Source organism: Saccopteryx bilineata, chromosome 1, assembly GCF_036850765.1.
Source record: "Saccopteryx bilineata isolate mSacBil1 chromosome 1, mSacBil1_pri_phased_curated, whole genome shotgun sequence".
Lineage (NCBI taxonomy): Eukaryota > Metazoa > Chordata > Mammalia > Chiroptera > Emballonuridae > Saccopteryx > Saccopteryx bilineata.
In genome coordinates, this window is record NC_089490.1 from 149,138,411 (window position 1) to 149,165,066 (window position 26,656).

Consider the following 26,656-nt stretch of genomic DNA (forward strand, 5'->3'; position numbering starts at 1 on the left):
TGATACACTATCATATGATAAATGCATAATAAATACATTTGTAATATTTTATATTGTAATTATGCTCAATGCCTATTAATTTTTAATAATTGTAAGAAAAAAAGTACTCATTTAGATACAAATACGTCACATCACACGCAATTGATCGACTATGCATTGATTGAATACAGACATTTACAGATTAGTCTTCCAATATCAAAAAGGAGGACAGTAGGAGGACACTTTTTGAGGGAGGACGGAACTTACAAAAGGACTGTCCTTCCTAGGGAGGGCGATTGGTCACATGATATGTGACTTGAGGATGGTGGATGTTCAGCCGAGCCAGCGACTATGGGATCAAGTTAATGATCCCAAACTCAAGCCGGGGACCCCGCTGTCAAGTTGGTGAGCCTGCGCTGAACCCGCAGGAGCCCACGCTCAAACCTGCGACCTCGGGGTTTCCAACCTGGGACCTCAGCGTCCCAGGTCGATGATCTATCCACTGCGGCACCATCGGTCAGACACGAGATGATTTTTGACACTTCGCGGCCGTGGGCTGCTGCGTTTGGAGGAACTGCAAGTATGGAAAAGACTAGCCTGCGGGTTTCCGTTGCTATGGAACCCCTGACGCTCTACGAGCCCTCGCCTGTTCTTACGCCTCACGTGACGCGAGCCAATATGGCGCGGTCCAGGATGTTTCATGCCCACGTGGTTCTGGCAGGCAAGATGGCGGCGGCAGCCAGCCAGACTTCTTTGGAGTCAGCCCCGCGGATCTTGCGGCTGGTGGCCGAATGCAGCCGCTCCAGGGCCCGGGCTGGAGAGCTGCGACTGCCTCACGGGCCGGTGGCCACTCCAGTATTCATGCCAGTGGGCACGCAGGCCACCATGAAGGGCATTACAGCGGAGCAGCTGGATGCGCTGGGCTGCCGCATCTGCCTGGGCAACACCTATCATCTGGGTCTGAGGCCGGTGGGTGGGTTCTGCCCGTACGGAGTGGTGACGGAGCTTGGGGAGCCCTCATAGGCATGCCTCCAAAAGTCAGTCGACAAACACCTGTTTAGCGCCCCTGGTGCCGCAGGCCTTGTGCGGTGCGTGAGGGAGCGGCGGGGACCCAAGTTGGCCATCCTTGTTCCCCCACATGAGCTCCGAGGATCACGGTCACGCCTAACATAACTCTTTCTTTCGTCCCCTCTTCCGACCTCAACCCAGGGCCCTGAGCTTATCCAGAAAGCCTGCGGTCTCCACGGCTTCATGAATTGGCCCCACAATTTGCTGACGGTGAGGTGGGGTCGGGGCCGGGACGTGAGGACGCTCTTCGGAGGTGAATCTCGCCTAAACCCTCTCCTAACTGCTCTGCGGTGGGTTTCCCCCAGGACAGCGGCGGCTTCCAGATGGTGTCCCTGGTGTCCCTGTCCGAGGTGACAGAAGAGGGCGTTCGCTTCCGCTCCCCCTACGACGGCGAGGAGACCCATCTGAGTCCAGAGAGGTCCATGGAGATCCAGAACGCGCTGGGTGAGTAGATCCCGTGGAGCCGTCCCTTCCCGTGACTTTCGAGGAGCTCAGGCTCCTTATATGCTTCGTGTCTTTGGGCAAGTCACTCCCCTTCCCTGAGCTTCGGTTGAGCCAACTCAAATGCCTGTAGTTCACAAGATTTATGATGTAATGTCGGTAAATCTCTTAGCACAGTGCGTGATATATAGTATCTTTTATTATCCTTATTGCTGTTATTACTTTTAAATTGTAAATTAATTGGGCTAAGACGTGTTGAAATAATAGGGGCAACAAGAGAGGATTAGGCTCCTCCTATCTACATCAATCTTCCCCATTCTTTGGCCCTGGCGGGTTGGCTCAGTGGTAGAGCGTGGGCCTGGCATACAGGAGTCCTGGGTTCGATTTCCGGCCAGGGCACACAGGAGAAGCGCCCATCTGCTTCTCCACCCCTCCCCCTCTCCCTCCTCTCCATCTCTCTCTTCCTCTCCCACAGCCAAGGCTCCATTGGAGCAAAGTTGGCCCCGGTGCTGAGGATGGCTCCACCCGCCCCCCTGGTGGGCATGTCGGGTGGATCCCAGTGGGGTGCATGCGGGAATCTGTCTGACTGCCTCCCCGTTTCCAACTTCAGAAAAATAAAAAAATAAATCTTCCCCATTCCTTAATAAAGACAATGAGCATTTTTTCAATCTTGTAAAGTGCTACTGAAACACAGGTTCGTATCCTCCCATCTTCCAACCAGATGGTACTTTCAATTCCCTCCATACATAGAGGTGTTTTTTTTTTACCTTCTACTCATAGTTAAAGGGCTGGATGTCACCTCATCCACGGAATTTACAGTCCACAGGGAGACAGGCACTGGTGAGAACATCATAATTAGAAAGGGGGAAAAACCCAGTGTAGGTAGAGAGTGTTGTATGTTTCAATGTGTATGAGAAAACAAAACCAAAAAAAGCACATACATAATTTGCTTTTATTTACATAGAGTATCTCTGGAAAAAAACAAACTGAGGCCTGGCCTGTGGTGGCGCAGTTGGTAAAGTATTGACTTGGAACACTGAGGTCCCCAGTTTGAAACCCTGGGCTTGCCTGGTCAAGGCACATATGGGAGTTGATGCTTCCTGCTCCTACCCCCTTTCTCTGTCTCTCTCCCCCCTCTCTAAAATGAATAAAAAAGAAAAAAAAGAAACAAACTGAAATATAGGTTCCCTGGTGGAAGGGAACCAGTAGACAGGTGGATGGGTGTTCTTAAATTTTTTCCACTTATTTTTTTCTTTTTCTTCTTTTTTTTTTTTTTTTTTTTTACAGAGACAGAGAGAGTCAGAGAGAGAGGGATAGACAGGAACAGAGAGATGAGAAGCATCAATCATTAGTTTTTGTTTTGTTTTGTTTTGTTCTGTTTTCCTGAAGCTGGAAACGGGGAGAGACAGTCAGACAGACTCCCGCATGCACCCAACCAGGATCCACCCGGCACGCCCACCAGGGGGCGATGCTCTGCCCCTCTGGGGCGTGGCTCTGTTGCGACCAGAGCCACTCTAGTGCCTGGGGCAGAGGCCAAGGAGCCATCCCCAGCACCCGGGCCAACCTCACTCCAATGGAGCCTCGGCTGCGGGAGGGGAAGAGAGAGACAGAGAGGAAGGAGAGGGCGAGGAGTGGAGAAGCAGATGGGTGCTTCTCCTATGTGCCCTGGCCGGGAATCAAACCCAGGACTTCTGCATGCCAGGCCGACGCTCTACCACTGAGCCAACCGGCCAGGGCCCAATCATTAGTTTTTTGTTGTGCATTGCGACACCTTAGTTGTTCCTTGATTGTTTTCTCATATGTGCCTTGACCATGGGCCTTCAGCAGACTGAGTAACCCCTTGCTTGAGCCAGTGACCTTGGGTCCAAGCTGGTGAGCTTTTGCTCAAACCAGATGAGCCCGCGCTCAAGCTGGTGACCTTGGGGTCTTGAATCTGGGTCCTTCCACATCCCAGTCCAACACTCTATCCGCTGCTCCACCACCTGGTCAGACCTTTCCACTTATTTTCATTTGAGTTATAATGGACTTGCAATCAATTGAACATATTTAAGGTGTACGCTCTGATAGGTTTGAAATATGTATCTGACTGTGAAAACTTCTCCACAATCAAAATACAGAACATATCCATCACCCCTAAATGTTTACTTGTATCCCTTTGTCATCCGTCAGTGAACAAGAAACTTTTCAGTGAATATCCTGTTTTATTTAAAAAAATTTTGGGGGGTACTACCTGACCTGTGGTGGTGCAGTGAATAAGGCATTGACCTGGAACGCTGAGGTCACCCATTCGAAACCCCACGCTTGCCTGATCAAGGCACATATTGGAGTTGATGCTTCCCATTTCCCCCCTTCTCTCTCTCAATCTCTTTTCTCTCTCTGACCTCTCTAATAAATAAATAAAACCTTTTTTTTTTTTAAAGTGAAAGGCAGGAGGCAGGGAGGCAGAGACAGACTCCTTTTTGGGCCCCCCACCAGGATCCACTCAGTAAGCCCCCTACAGAGTGATGCTCTGCCCATCTGGGGCTGCTGCTCAGTTTCTGTTGCTCCAACCGAGCTATTTTAGCACCTGAGGCCGAGACCATGGAGCCATCCTACTTAGCTCCTGGGGCCAGATTTCTTGAACCATTCAAGCCATGGCTGCTGGTGGGGAGGAGAGACAGAGAGAGGAGGGGGAGGAGGAGGGGTAGAGAAGCAGATAGTCTCTTATCCTTTGTGCCCTGACCAGAAATCGAACCTGGGACTTCCACATGTCAGGCTGTTGCTCTACTACTGAGCCAACTGGCTAGGGCCAAATAAAATCTTAAAAAAACAACAACTTGGGTCTGACCAGGCGGTTGCGCAGTGGATAGAGCACCAGACTGGGACATGGAGGACCCAGGTTCGAAACCTGAGGTTGCCAGCTTGAGCACGGGCTCATTGGGTTTGAGCAAGGCTCACCAGCTTGAGCCCAAGGTCTCTGGCTTGAGCAAGGTGGTCACTCACTCTGCTGTAGCCCCCTGGTCAAGGCACATATGAGAAAGCAATCAATGTGTGCTGCAATGAAGAATTGATACTTCTCATCTTTCTCCCTGTCTGTCTGTCCCTCTCTCTGTCTCTCTCTGTCCCTGTCACCAAAAAACCCAAAGACTGTATTGGAATACATAGGAGTCCGAAAAGACCTGTGTAGCAGGCTTTATTGAAAGGAAGAAAGGAACCCTGCCGGGCACTTCTCTGGGAAGAAGGGCACCGGTGCAGAGTAGGGGGTAAATTTTTATAGGGTTTGGGAGAACCTGAGGAGGTACTGAGTCAAAAGTTCTATACAAATATTGATCTCTTACAACCTATGCAACTTATGGCCATTCGACTTTACGACCACCATTCAACTTGCTAGCCACGACTGCTCCGCGTCTGGCAGTGCAAGCATTGCCCAGCTGGGTGTATGACAGTGCGGACCAGCTTCTGGCAGCACTACCATCTCTGCGTGCACCATTTCAACTGTTATCCCAGACTCAGTACAGCAATTTGTGTTTTGTGTCTTGGATATTTTTCATCAAACCCCTCCCAAGATGTCTACCAAGAGGAAATTGTCTTTGCCAATATTAAACCAGTTGTACTGGTAATGCAGTGTTTTACTTAAACCTGACGAATGTAAAAATAAGAAACAAAATAGTGTAGAGATGATACAATACAAATGGCATAAAATGAACAAAGAAAAAATTATGATATATAACAATAATGAAAGAAAATTATGATAAAATATGACTTAAAGATTTTTTTTTTTACTTAAAGATTTTTATAACATCATTTCACAGTACTGTACATATAGCCTATTCAACTTATGACCAAATCGTGTTACAACCGGTCTGTTGGAACCAATCGTGGTCGTAAGTCGAACACTAGCTGTATTTCTCTCTGACTCTCTCTCTGTCCCTGTAAAAAAAAAAGTGCTGGTATGTCCCCTCCTGCGGATTTATGGTTTCAGCTTTCTGGAACGCTCCTCCTTAAGTTGGTTGAACAGCTTCTTGGAACTCTTCTGCCTCAGGGGCAATTATCCAGTAAGTAAGGGTGAGGTCAGGCAGTCAGGTGGGACAAAGGGCAGGTGGAATTTCTGGTAAATTCATATATCTATCACTTTGAACATTTGGAACCATGTGTAGATGCGTAGATGTATATATATCAATATATATAGAAATATTTAAAATTTTATATATTGATTTTAGAGAGAGGAGATAGAGAAGGAGGGGTGAGGACTGGGAAGCATCAATAAATAGTACCATATTTTCCCATGTATAAGACGCACCATTTAAAAAACAATTTGGAGTCTAAAAACTGGGTGCATCTTATACAGTGGTTGTAGATTTTTTTAAACTTGCATTTCCTGTTTTTTTGCACTTATTTTTGCACTCGTTGTAGATTTTTTTACTTGAGTTCAATAACTTTATGTAATACATTTTTTTTTCAAATTTCGGGCCCCAAAATTAAGGTGTGCCTTATGCATGGGAGCATCTTATACATGGGGAAGTACGGTAAGTGCTTCTTTTTTTTTTTTTTTTTTTTTTTAATTTTTTTAAAAATTTATTCATTTTAGAGAGGAGAGGGAGAGACAGAGAGGGAGAGAGAAGGGGGGAGGAGCTGGAAGCATCAACTCCTATATGTGCCTTGACCAGGCAAGCCCAGGGTTTCGAACCGGCAACCTCAGCATTTCCAGGTCGACACTTTATCCACTGTGCCACCACAGGTCAGGCGGTAAGTGCTTCTTGTATGTGCCTTAACCTAGCAAGCTCAAGATTTCAAACCAATGACCTCAGCATTCAAGGTGCCCTCCCCTTTTTTTAAGTGAGAGGAGGGGAGATAGTAAAACAGACTCCCACATGCACCCTGACCAGGATCCACCCAACAACCTCTGCCTGGGGCCAATGCTGGATCTGCTGAGCTATTTTTAGTGCCTGAGGCTGATGTTCTGGCACCACCCGAGCCACTCTTAGCACCCTGGGCCAACACTCAAATTAATCAAGCCACTGGCTGCAGGAGGGGAAGAGGAAGATAAGCAGATGGTCACTTCTCCTGTGTTCCCTCACTCAGGATTGAACCTGGGACATCCATACACCAGGCTGATGCTCTGTCCATTGTGCCAATTGGCCAGGGCCCAGCTTGACCCTTTATCCACTGCATCACCACAGATCAGGCTGTATTTTGTATTTTTTTTCAAATGAATTATTTAAAAATGTCTAAAAGGCACATGTACACATATAAATTTGGGGCTGTGACCATGAAGGCCAAGTATGTGGAACTATTGGACATAGTTCAGTCTGTGGGCTCAGGGAAGGCTACTGTAGGCCTAAAAACTGGATGAGAAGAAATAAACTAGATATTCAAAGGAGGAACATGTGTTCTGGAAAGAGGATGCAGCCAATGCAGAGGACCTGAAGTAGGACCAATATTGGCATGTTGAAAGAACAGTAAGGAGGCCTGCTGGCTGGAGCAGAGTGAGAGAAGGGGAGAGTGGAGGTGAGGACAAGTAGGTGACTTGGGTAGGTCCTGCAGGCCTTGTCAGTTTTTTTTTTTTTTTTTTCATTTTTCTGAAGCTGGAAACAGGGAGAGACAGTCAGACAGACTCCCGCATGCGCCCGACCGGGATCCACCCGGCACGCCCACCAGGGGGCGACGCTCTGCCCACCAGGGGGCGATGCTCTGCCCATCCTGGGCGTCGCCATGTTGCGACCCTCCTGGGTGTCGCCATATTGCGACCAGAGCCACTCTAGCGCCTGGGGCAGAGGCCACAGAGCCATCCCCAGCGCCTGGGCCATCTTTTGCTCCAATGGAGCCTTGGCTGCGGGAGGGGAAGAGAGAGACAGAGAGGAAGGCGCGGCGGAGGGGTGGAGAAGCAAATGGGCGCTTCTCCTATGTGCCCTGGCCGGGAATCGAACCCGGGTCCTCCGCACGCTAGGCCGACGCTCTACCGCTGAGCCAACCGGCCAGGGCCAGGCCTTGTCAGTTTTGATTTGTTTTTTTTGTTGTTGTTGTTGTTGTATTGTTTTTTTCTTTTGTATTTTTTTTTTCTGAAGCTGGAAACGGGGAGGCAGTCAGACAGACTCCCGCATGCGCCCGACTGGGATCCACCCAGCATGCCCACCAGGGGGCGATGCTCTGCCCATCTGGGGCATTGCTCTGTTGCAACCAGAGCCATTCTAGCGCCTGAGGCAGAGGCCACAGAGCCATCCTCAGCGCCCGGGCCAACTTTGCTCCAATGGAGCCCTGGCTGCAGGAGGGAAAGAGAAAGAGAGGAAGGAGATGGGGAGGGGTGGAGAAGCAGATGGGCGCTTCTCCTGTGTGCCTTGGCCGGGAATTGAACCCGGGACTCCTGCACACCAGGCTGACGCTCTACCACTGAGCCAACCGGCCAGGGCCTCAATTTTTTTTTTTTTTTTTTTACAGAGAAAGAGTCAGAGAGAGGGACAGACAGACAGGAACGGAGAGATGAGAAGCATCAATCATTAGTTTTTCATTGCACATTGCAACACCTTAGTTGTTCATTGATTGCTCTCTCATGTGCCTTGACCACGGGCCTTCAGCAGACCGAGTGACCCCCTGCTCGAGCCAGCGACCTTGGGTCCAAGCTGGTGAGCTTTGCTCAAACCAGATGAGCTTGTGCTCAAGCTGGTGACCTTGGGGTCTTGAACCTGGGTCTTCCGCATCCCAGTCCGACGCTCTATCCACTGCGCCACCGCCTGGTCAGGCTCGATTTGTTTTTAAAGAAAAAAAATTGAGAGTGGAGTGGAGGGAAGAGGGACAAATATACCGTGATGGAAAATGATTTCACTTTATGATGGGCACACAATGCAATCAAAAGTTCAAATGCTATAGAGATATTTGCCTGAAACTTATGTGGTTTTTTGTTTTGTTTTGTTTTTTTGAGAGAAAGAGAGAAACATCAACTCGTAGTTGTGTCACCTTAGTTCAGTGATTGCTTCTCATACTGCCTTGACCAGGGCCGAGGGCTTTGGCTGAGCCAGTGACCTCAGAATCATCTTTTTTTTTTTTTTTTTTTTTTTTTTTTACAGAGACAGAGAGAGGGATAGATAGGGACAGACAGACAGGAACGGAGAGAGATGAGAAGCATCAATCATCAGTTTTTTGTTGCGACACCTTAGTTGTTCATTGATTGCTTTCTCATATGTGCCTTGACTGTGGGCCTTCAGCAGAGCGAGTAACCCCTTGCTCAAGCCAGCAACCTTGAGTCCAAGCTGGTGAGCTTTTTTTTTTTTTTTGGCTCAAGCCAGATGAGCTTGCGCTCAAGCTGGCGACCTCGGGGTCTCGAACCTGGGTCCCTCAGAGTCATCTTGATGATCCTATGCTCAGGCTGGTGAGCCTGTGCTCAAGCTGGTGAGTCTGTGCCCAAACTGGGTGAGTTGGTGCTCAAGCCAGCAACATTGGAGTTTCAAACCTGGGACCTCGTGTCCCAGGTAAATGCTGTATCCACTACATTATCACTGGTCAGGTCCAATGTTTTCTTTTTTTTTTTTTTTTTTTTTTTTTTTACAGAGACAGAGAGAGAGTCAGAGAGAGGGATAGATAGGGACAGACAGACAGGAACGGAGAGAGATGAGAAGCATCAATCATCAGTTTTTCGTTGCGACACCTTAGTTGTTCATTGATTGCTTTCTCATATGTGCCTTGACCACGGGCCTTCAGCAGACCGAGTAACCCCTTGCTCGAGCCAGCAACCTTGGGTAGGTCCAAGCTGGTGAGCTTTTGCTCAAACTGGATGAGCCTGCGCTCAAGCTGGTGACCTTGGGGTCTCAAACCTGGGTTCTTCCGCATCCCAGTCCAACGCTCTATCCACGGTGCCACTGCCTGGTCAGGCTCTTCTTCTTATTATTATTGAGAGGCGGGGAGGTAGAGAGACAGACTTCCGCATATATCCCGACTGGGATCCATCTGGCAAGTCCCCCTATAGGGCGATGCTCTGCCCACCTGAAGCCGCTGCTTTGTTGCTTGGCAACTGAGCTATTTTAGCACCTGAGGCAAGGCCATGGAGCCATCCTCAACACCTGGGGCCAACTTTGCTTGAACCATTTGAGCCATGGATTTGGGAAGGGGGGAGAGAGAGAGAGAGAGAGCAAGAGAGAGAGAGAGCAAGAGAGAGAGAGAGAGAGAGAGACAAGAGGGGAGGCTTTGAGAAGCAGATGGTCACTTCTCCTGTGTGTCCTGACCAGAACGAACCCAAGACTTTCACACGCCAGGTTGACGCTCTACTGCTGAGCCAACGGGCCAGGGCCTAAATTTAACTTCTTAATAAAAAAAGTTTTTAATTATAGAACAGAAATACATTTGTATACATTTCTATATAAAGATGTGTACAGGAAACAATGCCCTTCCCATGCTTGTCCTCTATCCATTTCCTTCACTCCCACAGGCCACCACTATTTCTAGTTTCATATATATTCTTCCTGAGTTTAAGGAGATAAAAGCAAATTCAAATCTATTCTAATTTTTCTCATTACGAGACAAGCTATTTATGGCACATTCTTTCTCCCATCCAAGTACTAACCAGGCCCGACCCTGCTTAGCTTCCGAGATCAGACAAGATCGGGCGCGTTCAGGGTGGTATGGTCGTAGATGGCACATTCTTTCTGAACCTTGTATTTTTTTTTTTCAGAGACAGAGACACACAGGATGGACAGAGATGAGAAGTATCAACTTGTAGTTGTGGCACTTTTAGGTGTTCAATGATTGCTTCTCATTTGTGCCTTGACTTGGGGGTTCTAGTCAAGCCAGTGATTCCTTGCTCAAGCCAGCAACCTTGGGCTCAAGCCAGCGACCATGGGATCATGTCTGATCCCATGCTCTCGCTGGCAACCTTGCACTCAAGCTGGTGAGCCTGCACACAAGACAGATGAGCTTGGGCTCAAGCTGGCGACCTCAGGGTTTCAAACCTGAAACCTCAGCATCCCAGTTTGACACTCTATTCACTGCCCCACAACCTGGTTAGGCTTGCACTTTTTTTTTTTTTTATCTTATGGCAACTTTTAAGTATATACCAAATCAGACACCACCCCCCATCCACCTGTTTTAGATGTTATGTTAAGTGTGTTCATAAAATTTTGCTGTAATATTCCCTGGGCTAGGAGTTTCTTCATGGGTTTTTGGTGATGAGTTTGATTTATTAAACATCTTAATAGGGCTATTCAGATTTTATATTTTTTCTTGGGTCAGATTTGCTTAGTTGGATTTTTCAAGGAACTTGACCATTCCTTGAACTTTATTTTAACTGTCTTGGCACAAATTTGATCATAATATTCTCTTATTATTCTGGGTTTTTGTTTTTTTTTTTTCAGCAAGATAGAGAGAGGGACAGACAGACAGGAAGGGAGAGAAATGAGAAGCATCAATTCTTCGTTGTGGCACCTTAGTTGTTCATTGAATGCTTTCTCATATGTGCCTTGACTGGGGTTAGGGGGGCTTCAGTTGAGCCGGTGACCTCTTGCTCAAGCCAGTGACTTTTGGCTTCAACCCAGCAACCTTTGGGCTCAAGCCAGCGACCCTGCCCTCAAGCTAGTGAGTCTGCACTCAGGCCAGATGAACCTGTCCTCAAGCTGTTGACCTTGGGTTTCAAACCTGGGACTTCAGCATCCCAGGTCGATGCTCTATCCACTGAGCAACCACTGTTCAGGCATGATTCCATTTTTCTTTTCTTTTCTTTTCTTTTTGTATTTTTCTGAAGTTAGAAGTGGGGAGGCCGTCAGACAGACTCCCGCATGTGCCCAACTGGAATGCACCCAGCATGCCCACCAGGGGGTGATGCTGTGCTCATTTGGGGCATTGCTTTGTTGCTGCTGGAGCCATTCTAGCGCCTGAGGTGGAAGTCATGGAGCCATCCTCAGTGTACAGGTCAACCTTGCTCCAGAGGAGCCTTGGCTGTCGGAAGGGAAGAGAGAGACATAGAGGAAGGAGAGGGGAAGAGTAGAGAAGAAGATGGGCGCTTCTCCTGTGTGCCCTGACCGGAAATCAAACCCGGAACTTCCACACGCTGGGCCGACGCTCCACTGCTGAACAAACTGGCCAGGGCCTTCCATTTTTCTTTTTCTTTTTCTTTTTTTTTTTTTTTTTTTGCTATTTCTGAAGCTGGAAACAGGGAGAGACAGTCAGACAGACTCCCGCATGCGCCCGACCGGGATCCACCCGGCACGCCCACCAGGGGCGATGCTCTGTCCACCAGGGGGCGATGCTCTGCCCATCCTGGGCGTCGCCATGTTGCGACCAGAGCCACTCCAGCGCCTGGGGCAGAGGCCACAGAGCCATCCCCAGCGCCTGGGCCATTTTTGCTCCAATGGAGCCTTGGCTGCAGGAGGGGAAGAGAGAGACAGAGAGGAAGGCGCGGCGGAGGGGTGGAGAAGCAAATGGGCGCTTCTCCTGTGTGCCCTGGCCGGAAATCGAACCCCGGTCCTCCGCACGCTAGGCCGACGCTCTACCGCTGAGCCAACCGGCCAGGGCCTCCATTTTTCTTGATCAGTCTACTAGGGGTTTATTGATTTTGAATTTGTGATCTTCTCCTAAAACCAGCTTCTGGCTGGTTTATTTTCTCCATTTGTCTGTTTTATTTATTTCTCTTTTTGTTTTGTTTTTTTTGTTTTTTTGTTTATTTTATTTTATTTTTTTACAGAGACAGAGAGAGTGTCAAAGAGAGGGATAGATAGGGACAGACAGACAGGAACAGAGAGAGATGAGAAGCATCAATCATTAGTTTTTCATTGTGACACCTTAGTTGTTCATTGATTGATTTCTCATATGTGCCTTGACTATGGGCCTTCAGCACACCAAATAACCCCTTGCTCAAGCCAGCGACCTTGGGTCCAAGCTGGTGAGCCTTGTTCAAACCAGATGAGCCTGCGCTCAAGCTGGCGACCTTGGGATCTTGAACCTGGGTTCTCTGCCTCCCAGTCCAACGCTCTATCCACTGTGCCATCGCCTGGTCAGGCTGTTTTTTCATTTTAAGGATTTTATTTATTAATTTTAGAGAAAGTAGAGGGAGAGATAGAGACAGAGAGAAAGGGGAGGAGCAGGAAACATCCACTTGTAATTGCTTCAGGTATGTGCCTTGACTGGGCAAGTCCAAGTTTCGAACTGGGAACCTCAGCGTTCCAAGTTGAAGCTTTATCAACTGCACCACCACAGGTCAGGTTTTTCTTGTCTTTTTTACAGCTTTATTGAGATATTATGCACATATAATACATCCATATAAAATGTACACTTCAGTATATTCACAGTTATAAAACCATGACAACAATCTCATTTCAAAACATTTTTATTACCCCCTGAAAAAAAATTCCCATACTCATTATTAGTGGTTTCCCATTCCTCCTTCCTTAAGCCCTAATCTTTCTGTCTCTATAGATTTGCCTTTTCTACACATTTTATGTAAATGAAGTAATACCCCATGTGATCTTCTGTAAGTGGCTTTTTTATTTTAATTTTTTAAATTATTTTTTATTTTTTATTTTTACAGAGAGAGTGAGTCAGAGAGAGGGATAGACAGGGACAGATAGACAGGAATGAAGAGAGATGAGAAGCATCAATCATTAGTTTTTCATTGCGTGTTGCAACACCTTAGTTGTTCATTGATTGCTTTCTCATATGTGCCTTGACTGCAGGCCTTCAGCAGACCGAGTAACTCCTTGCTGGAGCCAGCAACCTTAGGTTCAAGCTAGTGGGCTTTTGCTCAAACCAGATGAGCCCGTGCTCAAGCTGGCGACCTCGGGGTCTCGAACCTGGGTCCTCTGCATCCCAGTTCGACGCTCTATCCACTGCGCCACTGCCTGGTCAGACTGGTTTTGTTTTTATTTATTTTATTTTTTTATTTTATTTATTCATTTTAGAAAGGAGAGAGAGAAACAGAGAGAGAGAAGGGGGAGGAGCAGGAAGCATCAACTCCCATATGTGCCTTGACCAGGCAAGCCCAGGGTTTCGAACCGGCGACCTCAGCATTTCCAGGTTGACGCTTTATCCACTGCACCACCACAGGTCAGGCAAGACTTCCATATTTAAAAACAAAACCAGTCTGGCCTGACCTGTGGTGGCGCAGTGGATGGGGCGTCGACCTGGAAATGCTGAGGTTGCTGGTTCGAAACCCTGGGCTTGCCTGGTCAAGGCGCATATGGGAGTTGATGCTTCCTGCTCCTCCCCCTTCTCTCTCTCTCTGTCCCTCTCTCTCTCCTCTCTAAAAATGAATAAAGAAAAAAAAAAAGTAAATATGGAAGTCTTGTTGAATTTTATGTGGCATCTTTGCGAAGGGGCCATGCTAATCTTCTCCGAATTGTTCAAGTTTTAATATATGTGCTGCCAAAGTGAACACTAATGTAATTTTTAAATTTAATTTAATTTTTTAGCTTGACCAGTGGTGGCGCAGTGGATAGTGCATCAGCCTGGGATGCTGAGGTCCCAGGTTTGAAACCCCAAGGTCGCTGGCTTGAGCAAGCAGTCACTGGCTCAGCTGGAGCCACCCCTACCCCAACCACCCCTATCAAGACACATGTGAGAAGCAATCAATGAACAACTACATGTTCATGCTTCTCATCTTTCTCCCTTCCTGGTTCTCTCTGTCTCTCTCACTTAAGTATATGTATATGTATATGTATTATATATGTATATGTATTTATTGATTTTAGAGAGAGAGGAGAGAGAGAAACATCCATTTGTTTTTCCAGTTATATATGCATTCATTGGTTGAGTTTTAAAAAGTTTTTCCATTGATTTGAGAGAGAGAGAGAGGAAGAGAGAGAGGCACCAATTCGTTTCACTTAATTGTTCCATTTGGTTGTGTACTCATTGATTGCTTCCTGTAGGTGCTCTGACTGGGGGGCACCTGTTGAACCTGTGACTTCAGTGCATGCGGGAGGATGCTCTGTCCACTGAGCCATCTGTTTAGGGCCCATTGGTTGAATTTTTGTTTTTAATTTTACAATGCTTTTAAAAAATTTTTTTTTAATTTTTAATTTTATTTATTCATTTTTAGAGAGGAGAGAGAGAGGGAGAGAGAGAGACAGAGAGGGAGAGAGAGGAGAGAGAGAGAGAGAGAGAGAGAGAAGGGGGGAGGAGCTGGAAGCATCAACTCCCATATGTGCCTTGACCAGGCAAGTCCAGGGTTTTGATCCGGTGACCTCAGCATTTCCAGGTCGACACTTTATCCACTGTGCCACCACAGGTCAGGCTTTTGTTTTTAATTTTGAGAGAGACAGAGAGAGGGATAGATAGAGACAGACAGACAGGAAGGGATAGAGATGAGAAGCATCAGTTCTTTTTTTTTTTTTTGCATTTCTCTGAAGCTGGAAACGGGGAGGCAGTCAGACAGACTCCCGCATGCGCCCGACCGGGATCCACCCGGCATGCCCACCAGGGGGTGATGATCTGCCCATCTCGGGCGTCGCTCTGTTGCAACCAGAGCCATTCTAGTGCCTGAAGCAGAGGCCATAGAGCCATCCTCAGCGCTCGGGCCAACTTTGCTCCAGTGGAGCCTTGGCTGCGGGAGGGGAAGAGAGAGACAGAGAGGAAGGAGAGGGGGAGGGGTGGAGAAGCAGATGGGTGCTTCTCCTGTGTGCCCTGGCCGGGAATTGAACCCGGGACTCCTGCACGCCAGGCCAACGCTCTACCACTGAGCCAACCGGCCAGGGCCAAGGGCCCATCTTTTTATTTATTTTTCTTGAGAGAGAGAGAGACAGAGATAGAAACAGAAAGGAAGGGAGAGAGATGAGAAGCAGCAATTCTTTGTTGTGACACCTTAGTTGTTCATTGATTGCTTTCTCATACATGTCTTGATGGGGGTCTCTATCTTAGCCAGTGACCCCTTGCTCAAGCCAGCAACCCTGGGCTTCAAGCCAGTGACCTTTGGGGTCTCGCCAGTGACCATGGGGTCATGTCTATGATCCCACTCTCAAGCCAGTGACCTAGAGCTTATGCTTCTGAGCCCACACTCAAGCTGGTGACCTTAGGGTTTTGAACCTGGGTCCTCTATCTACCAGGCCAACGCTCTATACACTGCAACACTGCCTAGTCAGGTGATCTTATTTTTTTATTTTTTTATTATTATTATTTTTAAAGATTTTATTTATTTATTATAGAGAGGGGAGAGAGAGAGAGAGAAGGGGGGAGGAGCAGAAAGCATCAACTCCCATATGTGCCTTGACCAGGCTAGCCTAGGGTTTTGAACCGGCAACCTCAGCGTTTCCAGGTTGACACTTTATCCACTGCGCCACCACAGGTCAGGCAATCTTATTTTTTTAAATGAGATTTTTTTTTCATATTGAATTGGCAGAGATTTATTTATTATTTTTAATTTTTTAATTCATTTGAGAGAGAGAGAAAGAAGAGAGAAGCATCAACTCGTTGTTCAACTTAGTTGTAAGTTGTACACTCCTTGGTCGCTTTGTATGTGCCCTGATTGGGACTGAACCCATGACCTCAGCACATCTGGATGATGCTCTATACACTGAGCAACCTGGCCACAGCCAGAACTCTTTCCATCTTCCAAAACCGAGACTCTGTTCCTATTAAACAATAACTCCACATTCCTTTCTCCCCCTGCCTCTGGCTCCTGCCCTTCTAATTTAAGAGCTGTTTGACTACTCTAGGGATCTCAGATAAGTGAACACATAGAGTATTTGTCTTTTTGTAACTGGCTTATTGAGGATAAGATCTGAACCTTATCCTCAAGGTTCATACATGTAGGATGTGTCAGAATTTCTCTTCCCAAGGCTGCATAATGTTGCATTGTATGTCTGTGTAACCTTTTGTTTATGTTTATCTGTCCATGGTCACTTGTTTTGCTTTCACCTTTTATCTATTATGAATAATGCTATGAACATGGGTGTATAAATATCTCTTCCAAAACCTTGCTTTTAATTCTTTTGAGTATATACCCAGAAGTGGAGTTGCTAGGTCATATGTATATACTTCAGTTTTATTGGATTAACACTTTATTAATCTTTATACTAAGTTTGACTTTTGAAAGGATTATAACCATTTTGGGTTTTGCAAATGAAAATGCCATAAACACAAGAAAAAGCTTTTGATTTTGAGATGTGTCTGAAATTTGGAATGGTGGGGAAGGCGCGTTCTATTACGGGCTGGACCCCTGTTGATGTACACTTGGGTTCCCTTCTTGCTGTTCTTCGCTATACATCACTTTGTACATGTGATGTTTTGTTCTTTTTTTTTTTAATTTTAAAAATTTGTATTTATTTATTTTTTTACAGAGACAGAGAGAGAGTCAGAGAGAGGGATAGACAGGGACAGACAGACAGGAACGGAGAGATGAGAAACATCAATCATTAGTTTTTCGTTGTGCATTGCGACACCTTAGTTGTTCATTGATTGCCTTCTCATATGTGCCTTGACTGCGGGCCTTCAGCAGACCAAGTAACCCCTTGCTGGAGCCAGCGACCCTGGGTCCAAGCTGGTGAGCTTTTTGCTCAAACCAGACCCCTGCTCAAGCTGGGTCAGACGCCAGCCCGTGCTCAAGCTGGCGACCTCGGGGTCTCTAACCTGGGTCCTCAGCATCCCAGTCCAACGCTCTATCCACTGGGCAACCTCCCGGTCAGGCCGATGTTTTGTTCTTGAAGAGTAAATTTGCAGAAGTGGGATTTTATTCTACATGCTAGGGAAGAGGTTAGTTGGGGAGAGCTGGAGTTAGCTGGGGAGGCAAGAACAGATGGGCATTTTCAAAGCTCTCTCTACCTGCTATATGAACAGATTGAGGGGGTTGAGTGGAAGTCAGCAAGACCCAAGAAGGGAGTTTTGGTGTCCACTTTGCCCCCAACAGGTGGTGCTTTCCTAGTACAGTGCGCCATTTTCAACCCTCCTCCCTCCCCTTAGGCTCAGACATTATCATGCAGCTGGACGACGTGGTTAGCAGCACTGTGACAGGGCCACGTGTGGAGGAGGCCATGTACAGGTGTGTGTGTGTGTGTGTGTGTGCACGCGCGCGGGCGCACCTACTTACATCAGAGGTGGAGACCCTGATCCTTCAGAGTTGTCTCCATATCCTACACCAGGCCCAAACAGCTGATTGGTCCTCTTGCAGATCAGTCCGCTGGCTAGACCGATGTATTGCAGCCCATCAGCATCCTGACAAGCAGAATCTGTTTGCTATCATCCAGGGTGGGCTGGACGCAGACCTGCGGACCACCTGCCTCGAAGGTAGAGCCATGTTTGGGAGGACCATGGTTTGTGACATTGTCCAGGGCCCCACATGGGCTTGCATGTGATGTTACTCAAGCAGTGGTTGTTAATGAGCCGATAGGTTCTCCAGGCAGAAGGAACAGCTGAAGCAACAAGCCCCAGAGGCAGAATGGGTTAGAAAGTAGGGTAATAGTAATTCCAATAGACATCAATTTTTAGGTGTTCCACCAGTCTTATGCCAAGTGCTGGTTACAGATTGACCCATTGCGTTTCATAATCATCCTGTAAGGTGAGAACTATGGGGTTCTGGAGGTAACAAAAGGGAAAACTAAGGCAGAGAGCTGTTAAGTCACTTACCCCAAGCCAGATAGTTTTGATGTTACAAAGCTGGGATTTGGACTCAGTTCTTGAGCTCTAGAGCCTACAGCATTAATCCATACACTGAGATGCTGGGCAGCCATGGAGGGCTGTTGAGTAGGAGAGTGACAGGAACCAAAGGGGAAACAACAGAAAAATTCTGGTTGGACTAGAAGCAGCAGGCCCATGAGGAAGCTGGAGTAGTTGCCCGGGGAAGGGTGACTGAGGCCTAAAGCAAGGCTGTGGTGGAGGAGATGAAGGGAAGGAAGAGACGTGTGTGTGTGTGTTAGGGTTAGCATTTTAATTTGCCTGGTCACCCCTCACCTTGCTCTGTACCTCCAGAGATGACCAAGAGGGAAGTGCCTGGCTTTGCCATCGGAGGACTGAGCGGCGGTGAGAGCAAGGGCCAGTTCTGGAGGATGGTGGCACTGAGCACTTCGAGGCTGCCTAAGGACAAGCCCCGATACCTGATGGGAGTTGGGTATGTCCAAAATCAGGGTTTGGGCTTGACCAGGAGGTGGTGCAGTGGATAGAGCCTCGGACTAGGATGCCCGGGACCCAGGTTCGAGACCCCGAGGGGCCAGCTTGAGCGCAGGCTCAAAAGTTCACCAGCTTGGACCCAAGGTCGCTGGCTCAAGCAAGGGGTTACTTGGTCTGCTGAAGGCCTGCGGTCAAGGCACATATGAGAAAGCAATCGATGAACAACTAAGGTGTCGCAATGTGCAACGAAAAACTAATGATTGATGCTTCTCATCTCTCCGCTCCTGTCTGTCCCTGTCTATCCCTCTCTCTGACTCTCTGTCTCTGTAAAAAAAAAAAAAAACACAAAAAAACAAAATCAGGGTCTGGTACAGCTGTACCAGTGGGGACCTCTGTTCCTGGGGACCCTCTGACTGCCTCCCCCACCCTCCCCCCTTGTTTGTAAGGGGAAAGCACACACCCTGCCTGGGAGGGAAATAAGGAGGACATGGCCCTCCAGTGGGGACGGTTCAGAGGGTCCCAGTGTACGGGGAGTCTGAGGGTCCAGAAGGGGGTCTGGGTGTGTGACTAGGGTTTGAGGTACTCTGCTTCCCTACCCCCATGGCCCCACCCCCAGCTATGCCACCGATCTGGTGGTCTGCGTGGCTCTTGGATGCGACATGTTCGACTGCGTTTTTCCCACGAGGACAGCGGTGAGGCTTTGGGCAGGGGCAGTAGGGGTGGGGCCTGCTGGTGGTCTAAGGTGGGGGTGGGGCCAGAGAGAGTGAAGACCTGGTTGACCTGCTTTCCCCACCCCTTTCCTCCCTCAGCGCTTTGGCTCCGCCCTAGTACCTACAGGGAACCTGCAGCTGAAGAAGAAGCAGTTTCAGAAGGACTTCCGCCCTATAGACTCCGAGTGTGCCTGTCCCACCTGCCAGAAGTAGGGGAGGATGGGGCTGGAGGCTGGGGGAAGGTACGGAGGGGAGGGGGACAAGACATTACAATGCTGAGCCCTGACTTCCTGTCCCCAGGCACTGCCGGGCCTTCCTGCATGCACTACTCCACAGTGACAACACCGCTGCTCTGCACCACCTCACTGTCCACAACATTGCCTACCAGGTGGGCCCGTGGCCTGGGTGGGCAAGGCGGGGGTAGGGGTGGGGGTATCCCAGGTGCAGGTGACTGACGCTGACACCTCTGCCCATAGCTTCAGCTGATGGGTGCCATGCGCGCCAGCATCGTGGAGAAACGCTTTCCTGACTTTGTGAGGGACTTCATGGGCACCATGTATGGGGACCCCACCCTCTATCCCACTTGGGCCACTGAAGCCCTGGCCTCTGTTGGAATCATGTTGCATTGACCTGGCTTGGTGAGGGTGGGAGGGGATGAAAGATATTGAAATATTTGGACTTTTTATTATAACTTAAGAATGTGTCTGTTCTTTCTTGGGGAAGTAGCCTGTCTTGGTCCCCTTCCTGGTCTGAGTGTCCCTGTGGTGGATATCCCTTGCCTCCCATAGAGAGTAATATCTAGTAGCCATATCAACAGCTGGTCTCTGGAAACCACCTCTTACAGTCCAGCACATAAAAAGTGCCCCAGAGGCCCTGGCCAGTTGGCTCAGCGGTAGAGCGTTGGCCTGGCGTGCGGGGGACCCGGGTTCGATTTCCGGACAGGGCACATAGGAGAAGCGCCCATCTGCTTCTCCATCCCCCCCCTTCCTCTCTGTCTCTCTCTTCCCCTCCCGCAGCCAAGGCTCCATTGGAGCAAAGATGGCCCAGGCACTGGGGATGGCTCCTTGGCCTCTGCCCCAGGCGCTAGAGTGGCTCTGGTCTCGGCAGAGCGAACCCCTGGAGGGGCAGAGCATCGCCCCCTGGTGGGCAGAGCGTCGCCCCTGGTGGGCGTGCCAGGTGGACGCTGTCTGACTGTCTCTCCTGGTTTCCAGCTTCAGAAAAATACCAAAAAAAAAAAAAAAAAAAAGTGCCCCAGAGCCTGACCAGGTGGTGGCGCAGTGGATAGAACATCGGACTGGGATGCTGAGGACCCAGGTTCGAGACCCCGAGGTTGCCAGCTAAAGCGTGGGCTCATCTGGTTTAAGCAAAAGAAGCTCACCAGCTTGGACCCAAGGTCGCTGGCTCGAGCAAGGGGTTACTTGGTCTGCTGAAGTCCCGCGGTCAAGGCACATATGGGAAAGCAATCAATGAACAACTAAGGTGTCACAATGTGCAATGAAAAACTAATGATTGACGCTTCTCATCTCTCCGTTCCTGTCTATCTGTCCCTGTCTATCCCTCTCTCTGACTCTCTCTATGTAAAAAAAAACAAAAACAAAACAAACAAATAAAAAAAAAGTGTCCCAGAGAGGGAGGTGCATTCCTTTTCCTGTGGTCCAGGCTGTTATAATACATGAATATCTACCTTCCCCAGATAAGGAAATTGAGTAATTGAGTTTCAGGGGATTGAGGACAATTAGTCATTATCACCCAGCAAATACACAGGATCTTACCCAAATGTGGCCAATTATAGAGCTGGTGCTCTTAGTTGTTTTTTTTTTAGGTGATTTTTTTTTTTTTTTTTTTTTTTTATATTTTTCTGAAGCTGGAAACGGGGAGAGACAGTCAGACAGATTCCCGCATGCGCCCGACCGGGATCCACCTGGCATGCCCACCAGGGGCGATGCTCTGCCCACCAGGGGACGATGCTCTGCCCCTCTGGGGCATTGCTCTGCTGCGACCAGAGCCACTCTAGCGCCTGGGGCAGAGGCCAAGGAGCCATCCCCAGCGCCCAGGCCATCTTTGCTCCAATAGAGCCTTGGCTGCGGGAGGGGAAGAGAGAGACAGAGAGGAAGAAGGGGGTAGGGGGTGGAGAAGCAAATGGGCGCTTCTCCTATGTGCCCTGGCCAGGAATCGAACCCGGGTCCCCTGCATGCCAGGCCGACGCTCTACCGCTGAGCCAACCGGCCAGGGCAGCTTTTTTTTTTTAATTTTTAAAAAATTTATTAATTTTTAGAGAGAAAAGAGAAAGAAGAAAGAGAACCAGGAAGCATCAAGTCATAGTAGTTGCTTCCTGTATGTGCCTTGCCCAGGCAAGCCCAGAGTCCCAAACCAGTGACCTCAGCATTCGAGGTCTACGCTTTATCCAGTGTGCCACCATGGGTCAGGCAGCTGGTGCTCAGAAGATAAGGGTTGTTTTCTCCCCTATTGAGTTGAGAGAGCGAGAGAAGGATCAACTCCTTGTTTCATTTTATTTTAAAAACCAGCATTATGTACTTATTTATTTTAATTTTTAATTTATTCAGCAAGAGAGGAAGGGGGAGAGAGAGAGAAGGAGAGAGACAGGAACATTGAGCTGTTCCTCCGTGTGCCTTGATTAGGGATCGAACCAGCAATGTTTGCACTCAGGACAATGCCAACCAAGCTATCCAGCCAGGGCAGTTCTTAATTCTGTACTTATTGATTGCTTCTCATTTGTGCACTGACTAGAGATTGAACCTGAAACCTCTGCATTCAGGGAGGAGTTTATTTATTAGTTTGTTTGTTTATTTATTTATTTAGACAGAGAGAGACAGACAGGAAGGGAGAGAGATGAGAAGCATCAATTCTTCATTGCAACACCTTAGTTGTTCATTGATTGCTTTCTCATATGTGCCTTAACTAGGGTGCTCCATCCAAGTCAGTGACCCCTGGATCAAGCCAGCGACCTTGCGCTGAAGCTGGTGAACCTATGCTTAAGCTTGATGAGACCGCATTCTAGTTGGCGAACTTGGGGTTTCGAACCTGGCTGCTCTGCGTCCCAGTCCTATGCTCTATCCACTGCGCAACCACCTGGTCAGGCTAGTTGTTCATTGATTGCTTTCTTATACATGCCTTGGGAGAGGGGCTCCAGCTGAGCCAGTGTCCCCTTGCTCAAGCCAGTGATCTCGGGGTCAAATCAGCAGCCTTGGTCTTTAAGCCAGTGACCACAGAGTCATGTCTGTGATCCCACGCTCAAGCCAGCAACCTTGCACTCAAGCTTGATGAGCCTGCGCTCAAGCCGGCAGCCTCAGGGTTTTGAACCTGGGGCCTCTGAGTCCCATTTCGACGCTTCGACGCTTTATCCAATGTGCAACTGCGTGGTCAGGCTCAGGTAGTACATTTTTAAATTGAGAAAGTAATACATGTGCCGGATCCTCCATTGAAATAGCATAAAAATGCGACTCTTTTGATGTATTCTTCCAGAAACTTTCCATGTACACATTTCTTACAAATGTTGGTGTTCTTTTTTTTTTTTTTTTTTTTTTAAGTTTGTGTTTTTTTTTTTTTTTTTTTTTAATTTTTATTTATTTATTCATTTTAGAGAGGAGGGGGGAGATAGATAGAGAGAGATTGAGAGATTGAGAGAGAGAGAGAGAGAGAGAGAGAGAAGGGGGAGGAGCAGGAAGCATCAACTCCCATATGTGCCTTGACCAGGCAAGCCCAGGGTTTTGAACCGGCAACCTCAGTGTTTCTAGGTTGACGCTTTATCCACTGCGCCACCACAGGTCAGGCTGTTGGTGTTCTTTACACCCAGTATGTACCTTGCTTTTTCTTTCTTGGTACATTTCAAATTATTTACATGTCAGTACATGAAGACTTCCTTATCTTTTTCACAACTGTTGCATAGTATTTATTTAACTGTTAGGGTATTTACAGGTTTTTGCTATTCTGGTCAAGGCCGCAATGCCGAACCTTGGTCGTTTTTTACTAATCTCTCTTGGGTTTGAGTCTTAGGAGGCATATATACCATTGGCCACTCTGCCATCCTGTTTCTCCAACTTCCCCACCTCCATTGTTCCTGACTCCTTACTGGGTTGCTTTTAAATTCTTTGGACTCTGGTTTCTCTCTGGCCCATTTATGCCCAGGAAGATCAAATCACTTTTGTTTGTGTGTGGTGTGGCTGAGACAGAGTCAGAGAGAGGGACAGACAGGAAGGGGGAGAGATGAGAAACACCAATTCTTCCTTGCGGTTCCTTAGTCGTTCATTGATTGATTTCTCATACGTGCCTTGATGGGGGGGGGGGGGCTTTTAGCAGACCCAGTAACCCCTTGCTGGAGCCAGCGACCTTGGGTTCAAGCTGGTGCGCTCAAGTTGGCGACCTCGGGGTCTCGAATCTGGGTCCTCTGCATCCCAGTCCAACACTCTATCCACTGGTCAGGCTGTTAGGCTCACTTCTTAATGTGTCTTTTTATGGGCAGAGACTCCGTTGAGTTTCATTGGGTACTTAAAAGATTACGGGTTTGTTAGCCTCAGCTAGAGGGGGCGTGAACGGAAGGTATTCTTAGGAGAGGGCACAGCATTCAAAAAAACATTGAGGTGTGGAGAGTGGGAGACAACAAAGCCACACTAGACCACCTCTCCCTAGGAACCACTAACATCACCCCACTCTCACCTTCAAAGCGCACTGGAACCCCGCGCAGAGAGTTGGTCTGCAAGCCCGGGACCGAAATGCATTCTGGGACCTGTAGTTTTCGTTAGGGCCCAGAAACTCGTGACGATCCTCACCGGGAACCTCCACGAGTAGGCGCCCTTCGGCGAGTACGGTAGGGCCTTACCGTCTGCTCCAGAAGACTCTCCTTATAGACATTATAACAATTACGAGTAAGAACGGGAGACTGTTGATTGACAGTTACAGTTCTCAATCAGAGTCAAGATTCGGAGGTTAAAGCCCTCATTTCTATTTGTTGGCTGAAAGAATGATATTTATATAAACCAATGGGAAATTATCAGGGAACTAAGTAGCGGCAAATAATAAACCAGTGTCTACAGAGTTGATCCGTAACATCATTGGCCAGCGTTGTTCATTGGAGGGTCTTCCTGCCAATAAGACTGGCGGGTTTTCCTGCTATCCGGGATCTCCCCTCAGTAGGAGGAGCCAGCATGCCTTTTTACCGAAACACCACCTAAGAGCCTTGACATGTCGCTACCAGCTGCTATTGGCGCAAGCATAACAGCGACAGTTCTTAACGTCCAATGAACCCGCGAGGAGGTCCACAGGGGGAAGGTTCACTCGTCCTTAATTCCGTGACTCAATTTCATCGGCTAGTTTGCATGAGTGACAGAGCGGTCGATCAATCAGGGGTGGAGCAGGTCTTTGGAGCCCGAACAGGAGGTCGCTTGGGTCGGATGTCTCTTGAGAACCGGATGAAGTGGCGACCGTGAGGCCGAGCCGGGAGCGGGCGTCGCGCCGAGGCCCGGGCGGGCGGGGAGCAACGGCCGTGGAAGCCGCGGGACCTCGTCGTTGAGGGACGGGGCGGGTGGGGAGCGCTGGGCGCTCGGGCCGGGGCCACCGGCACCATGGGCAACCGTGGGATGGAAGAGCTGATCCCGCTGGTCAACAAGCTGCAGGACGCCTTTAGCTCCATCGGTCAGAGCTGCCACTTGGACCTGCCACAGATCGCCGTGGTTGGCGGCCAGAGCGCGGGCAAGAGCTCAGTGCTCGAGAACTTCGTGGGCCGGTGAGCGAGCGCAGTGGCGACGGCCGGCGGGCGGTGGCCTAGGGCGCGGAGGGCGGACGGGGAATGGCGCGCCCTGCGCCTCCGGCGTAACTGCGGCGCTTGCGTATCCGTGACGGGACTTGGGCAGGGAGGCGGGCCCTGTCGGACACTGAACGTAGGGCCCCCTGAAGGGGCTGGGGGAGCCGGCCCAGGCCCTAGGGGCGTCTCACGGGCTGGGAGACTTGGGCCGGGATGTGCCGTGGACCCCGGCTTTAGTGGGTGAATTCTACTATCTGGTTGCCTGAGGGTCAGGAATCGGTCTCCCGTCTCTGTCCGAAACGTGCCACCTAGATGTGTGTTGGGCCAACTCCTGCCGTCTGGCTGGCTGTTCATTTATCTGGAGCAGTGTCTGCTGTCTGGTTGACTGACTGTCCTGCACAAGCCTCTCTGCTACCACCATTTGGCTGTCCATCTGTCCAGTTCTTCAGGGCAGCCCCTGCTGTCTAGCTAGCTGTCCAGAGTGACCTGTGCGGTCTGGCTGCACATCCGTGCCCCGTACAGACTGACAGCCATCCCGCTGTTGGCTTGCCCCAGCTAGCTATGCTGTCTGACTGCCTGTCTGAACTATAGGAGACTGTGTTGTCTGGCTCTCCTGGGCTGATTCCAGCTTGATCCCTGGCAAACACTGGCTCTTCTCAAAAAGTTCATCTTTTTGTCTATCTGTCCCAATGTCTGTTCTTCTCCTAATCTGCTCAGTGCCCTGAAAGCCCCTGACTGTCTGGTCCAACTTCTGTGGCAGGGGGTGGTGGAGCAGAAAAGGGCTGAAGGATGAGACTTGACCTACTCTCTTCTTAGAAGTAGGATCCCAGGGAACTTTCTACAGGATCCCCCCCCCCCCCCATGTCAGGGTGTTCCAGAGCCCCAGAACACAGGGATCAGCCCTCAAGCTAAAGCCTGCCAAGTGGAGGTACTTAGGGAGGCTGGCAAGGAACTTCTTGTCTGATCAGGCCTTCAGGGGAAGAGCTAGGAAAAGGTCTTCCCTGGGCTGCCCTGAGAAGGCTCAGTTTGCCGATTTGTCCAGTAGGGAAATTCTACTCTGACTGTTTTAGGGATTCAGGAAGCTAAGGAATGAGAACTCGTCCTATGGCTCTTGAAGGTGGTTGATTCTCCCCTCTCTTCTGCCTCCCAGATGGACGACCACATTTTTCTTTTGGGAAGGACTCCATTTGTGACTGGCTGCCAAATGATAAATCATAGTTATTACTGTTATTGTTTTTATCAGTATTAAGTAATGTTCATCCAGCAGGTGCCAGGCTGAGTTCTTTCTTGATTCAGCATAGTGAGCAAGTGGGGTGTAGGTTCTGTTATCCCAACTTTAGAGATGAGCAGGGAGGCTCAGAAAGTACTCGCTGTTTGCCCAAGGCCACAAGCTAGCTGGCACTCATTGGAACCCAGCTGGGTGCCTGGCTTTGCTAGTGCCTTCTGAGAGACCTGGGGTTTTTCTCCCAGCACTTCCTACTTTGTCTCTGGCACTTTGCCCTCACTCCATTGTGGCAGAAAGGTGTTGGTTTGGGGCCAGCCAGGCTTGGGCGGTGAGACCCTCTGCATGGCCATCTTCCTGCCTGCCCAGGCTTCAGTGGATATCTGCAAACCTCTCCATTTTACTTGTCTTTGGCTTAACACAGTTTTTTTTGTTTGTTTTTTTGTTTTTTGTATTTTTCTGAAGCTGGAAACGGAGAGACAGGCAGTC

At 48.9% G+C, this 26,656-nt stretch overlaps 2 protein-coding genes and 1 non-coding gene across 14 annotated transcripts in view; 2 read left to right on the forward strand and 1 right to left on the reverse strand.

Annotated features, from left to right (window-relative positions):
* The first annotated feature begins 581 nt into the window (after positions 1-581).
* Positions 582-19,886, forward strand: QTRT1 (queuine tRNA-ribosyltransferase catalytic subunit 1). Its single transcript, XM_066273585.1, has 10 exons — positions 582-948; positions 1,189-1,257; positions 1,353-1,491; positions 17,335-17,413; positions 17,543-17,658; positions 18,340-18,478; positions 19,094-19,169; positions 19,287-19,396; positions 19,488-19,575; positions 19,664-19,886. Exons 1-10 carry the CDS (start codon positions 595-597, stop codon positions 19,814-19,816), a joined length of 1,323 nt encoding a protein of 440 aa, XP_066129682.1. The 5' UTR covers positions 582-594; the 3' UTR covers positions 19,817-19,886.
* Positions 13,712-13,819, reverse strand: LOC136321666 (U6 spliceosomal RNA). The gene has a single exon (XR_010728807.1). It is a non-coding gene; the product is annotated as a U6 spliceosomal RNA (small nuclear RNA).
* Positions 19,887-24,518: 4,632 nt separating the features above from the next.
* Positions 24,519-26,656, forward strand: part of DNM2 (dynamin 2) — a 92,599-nt gene continuing 90,461 nt past the window's right edge. For 2 of the 12 annotated variants that reach the window (XM_066273469.1, XM_066273487.1), the window contains exon 1: positions 24,525-24,927. In XM_066273469.1, coding sequence (XP_066129566.1) covers positions 24,767-24,927 — 161 coding nt within the window. In that variant the 5' untranslated portion in view covers positions 24,525-24,766. Of the gene's footprint in view, positions 24,928-26,656 lie in introns of all 12 variants that reach the window. The other 10 variants (XM_066273507.1, XM_066273493.1, XM_066273552.1 and 7 more) reach the window with 8 other exon arrangements.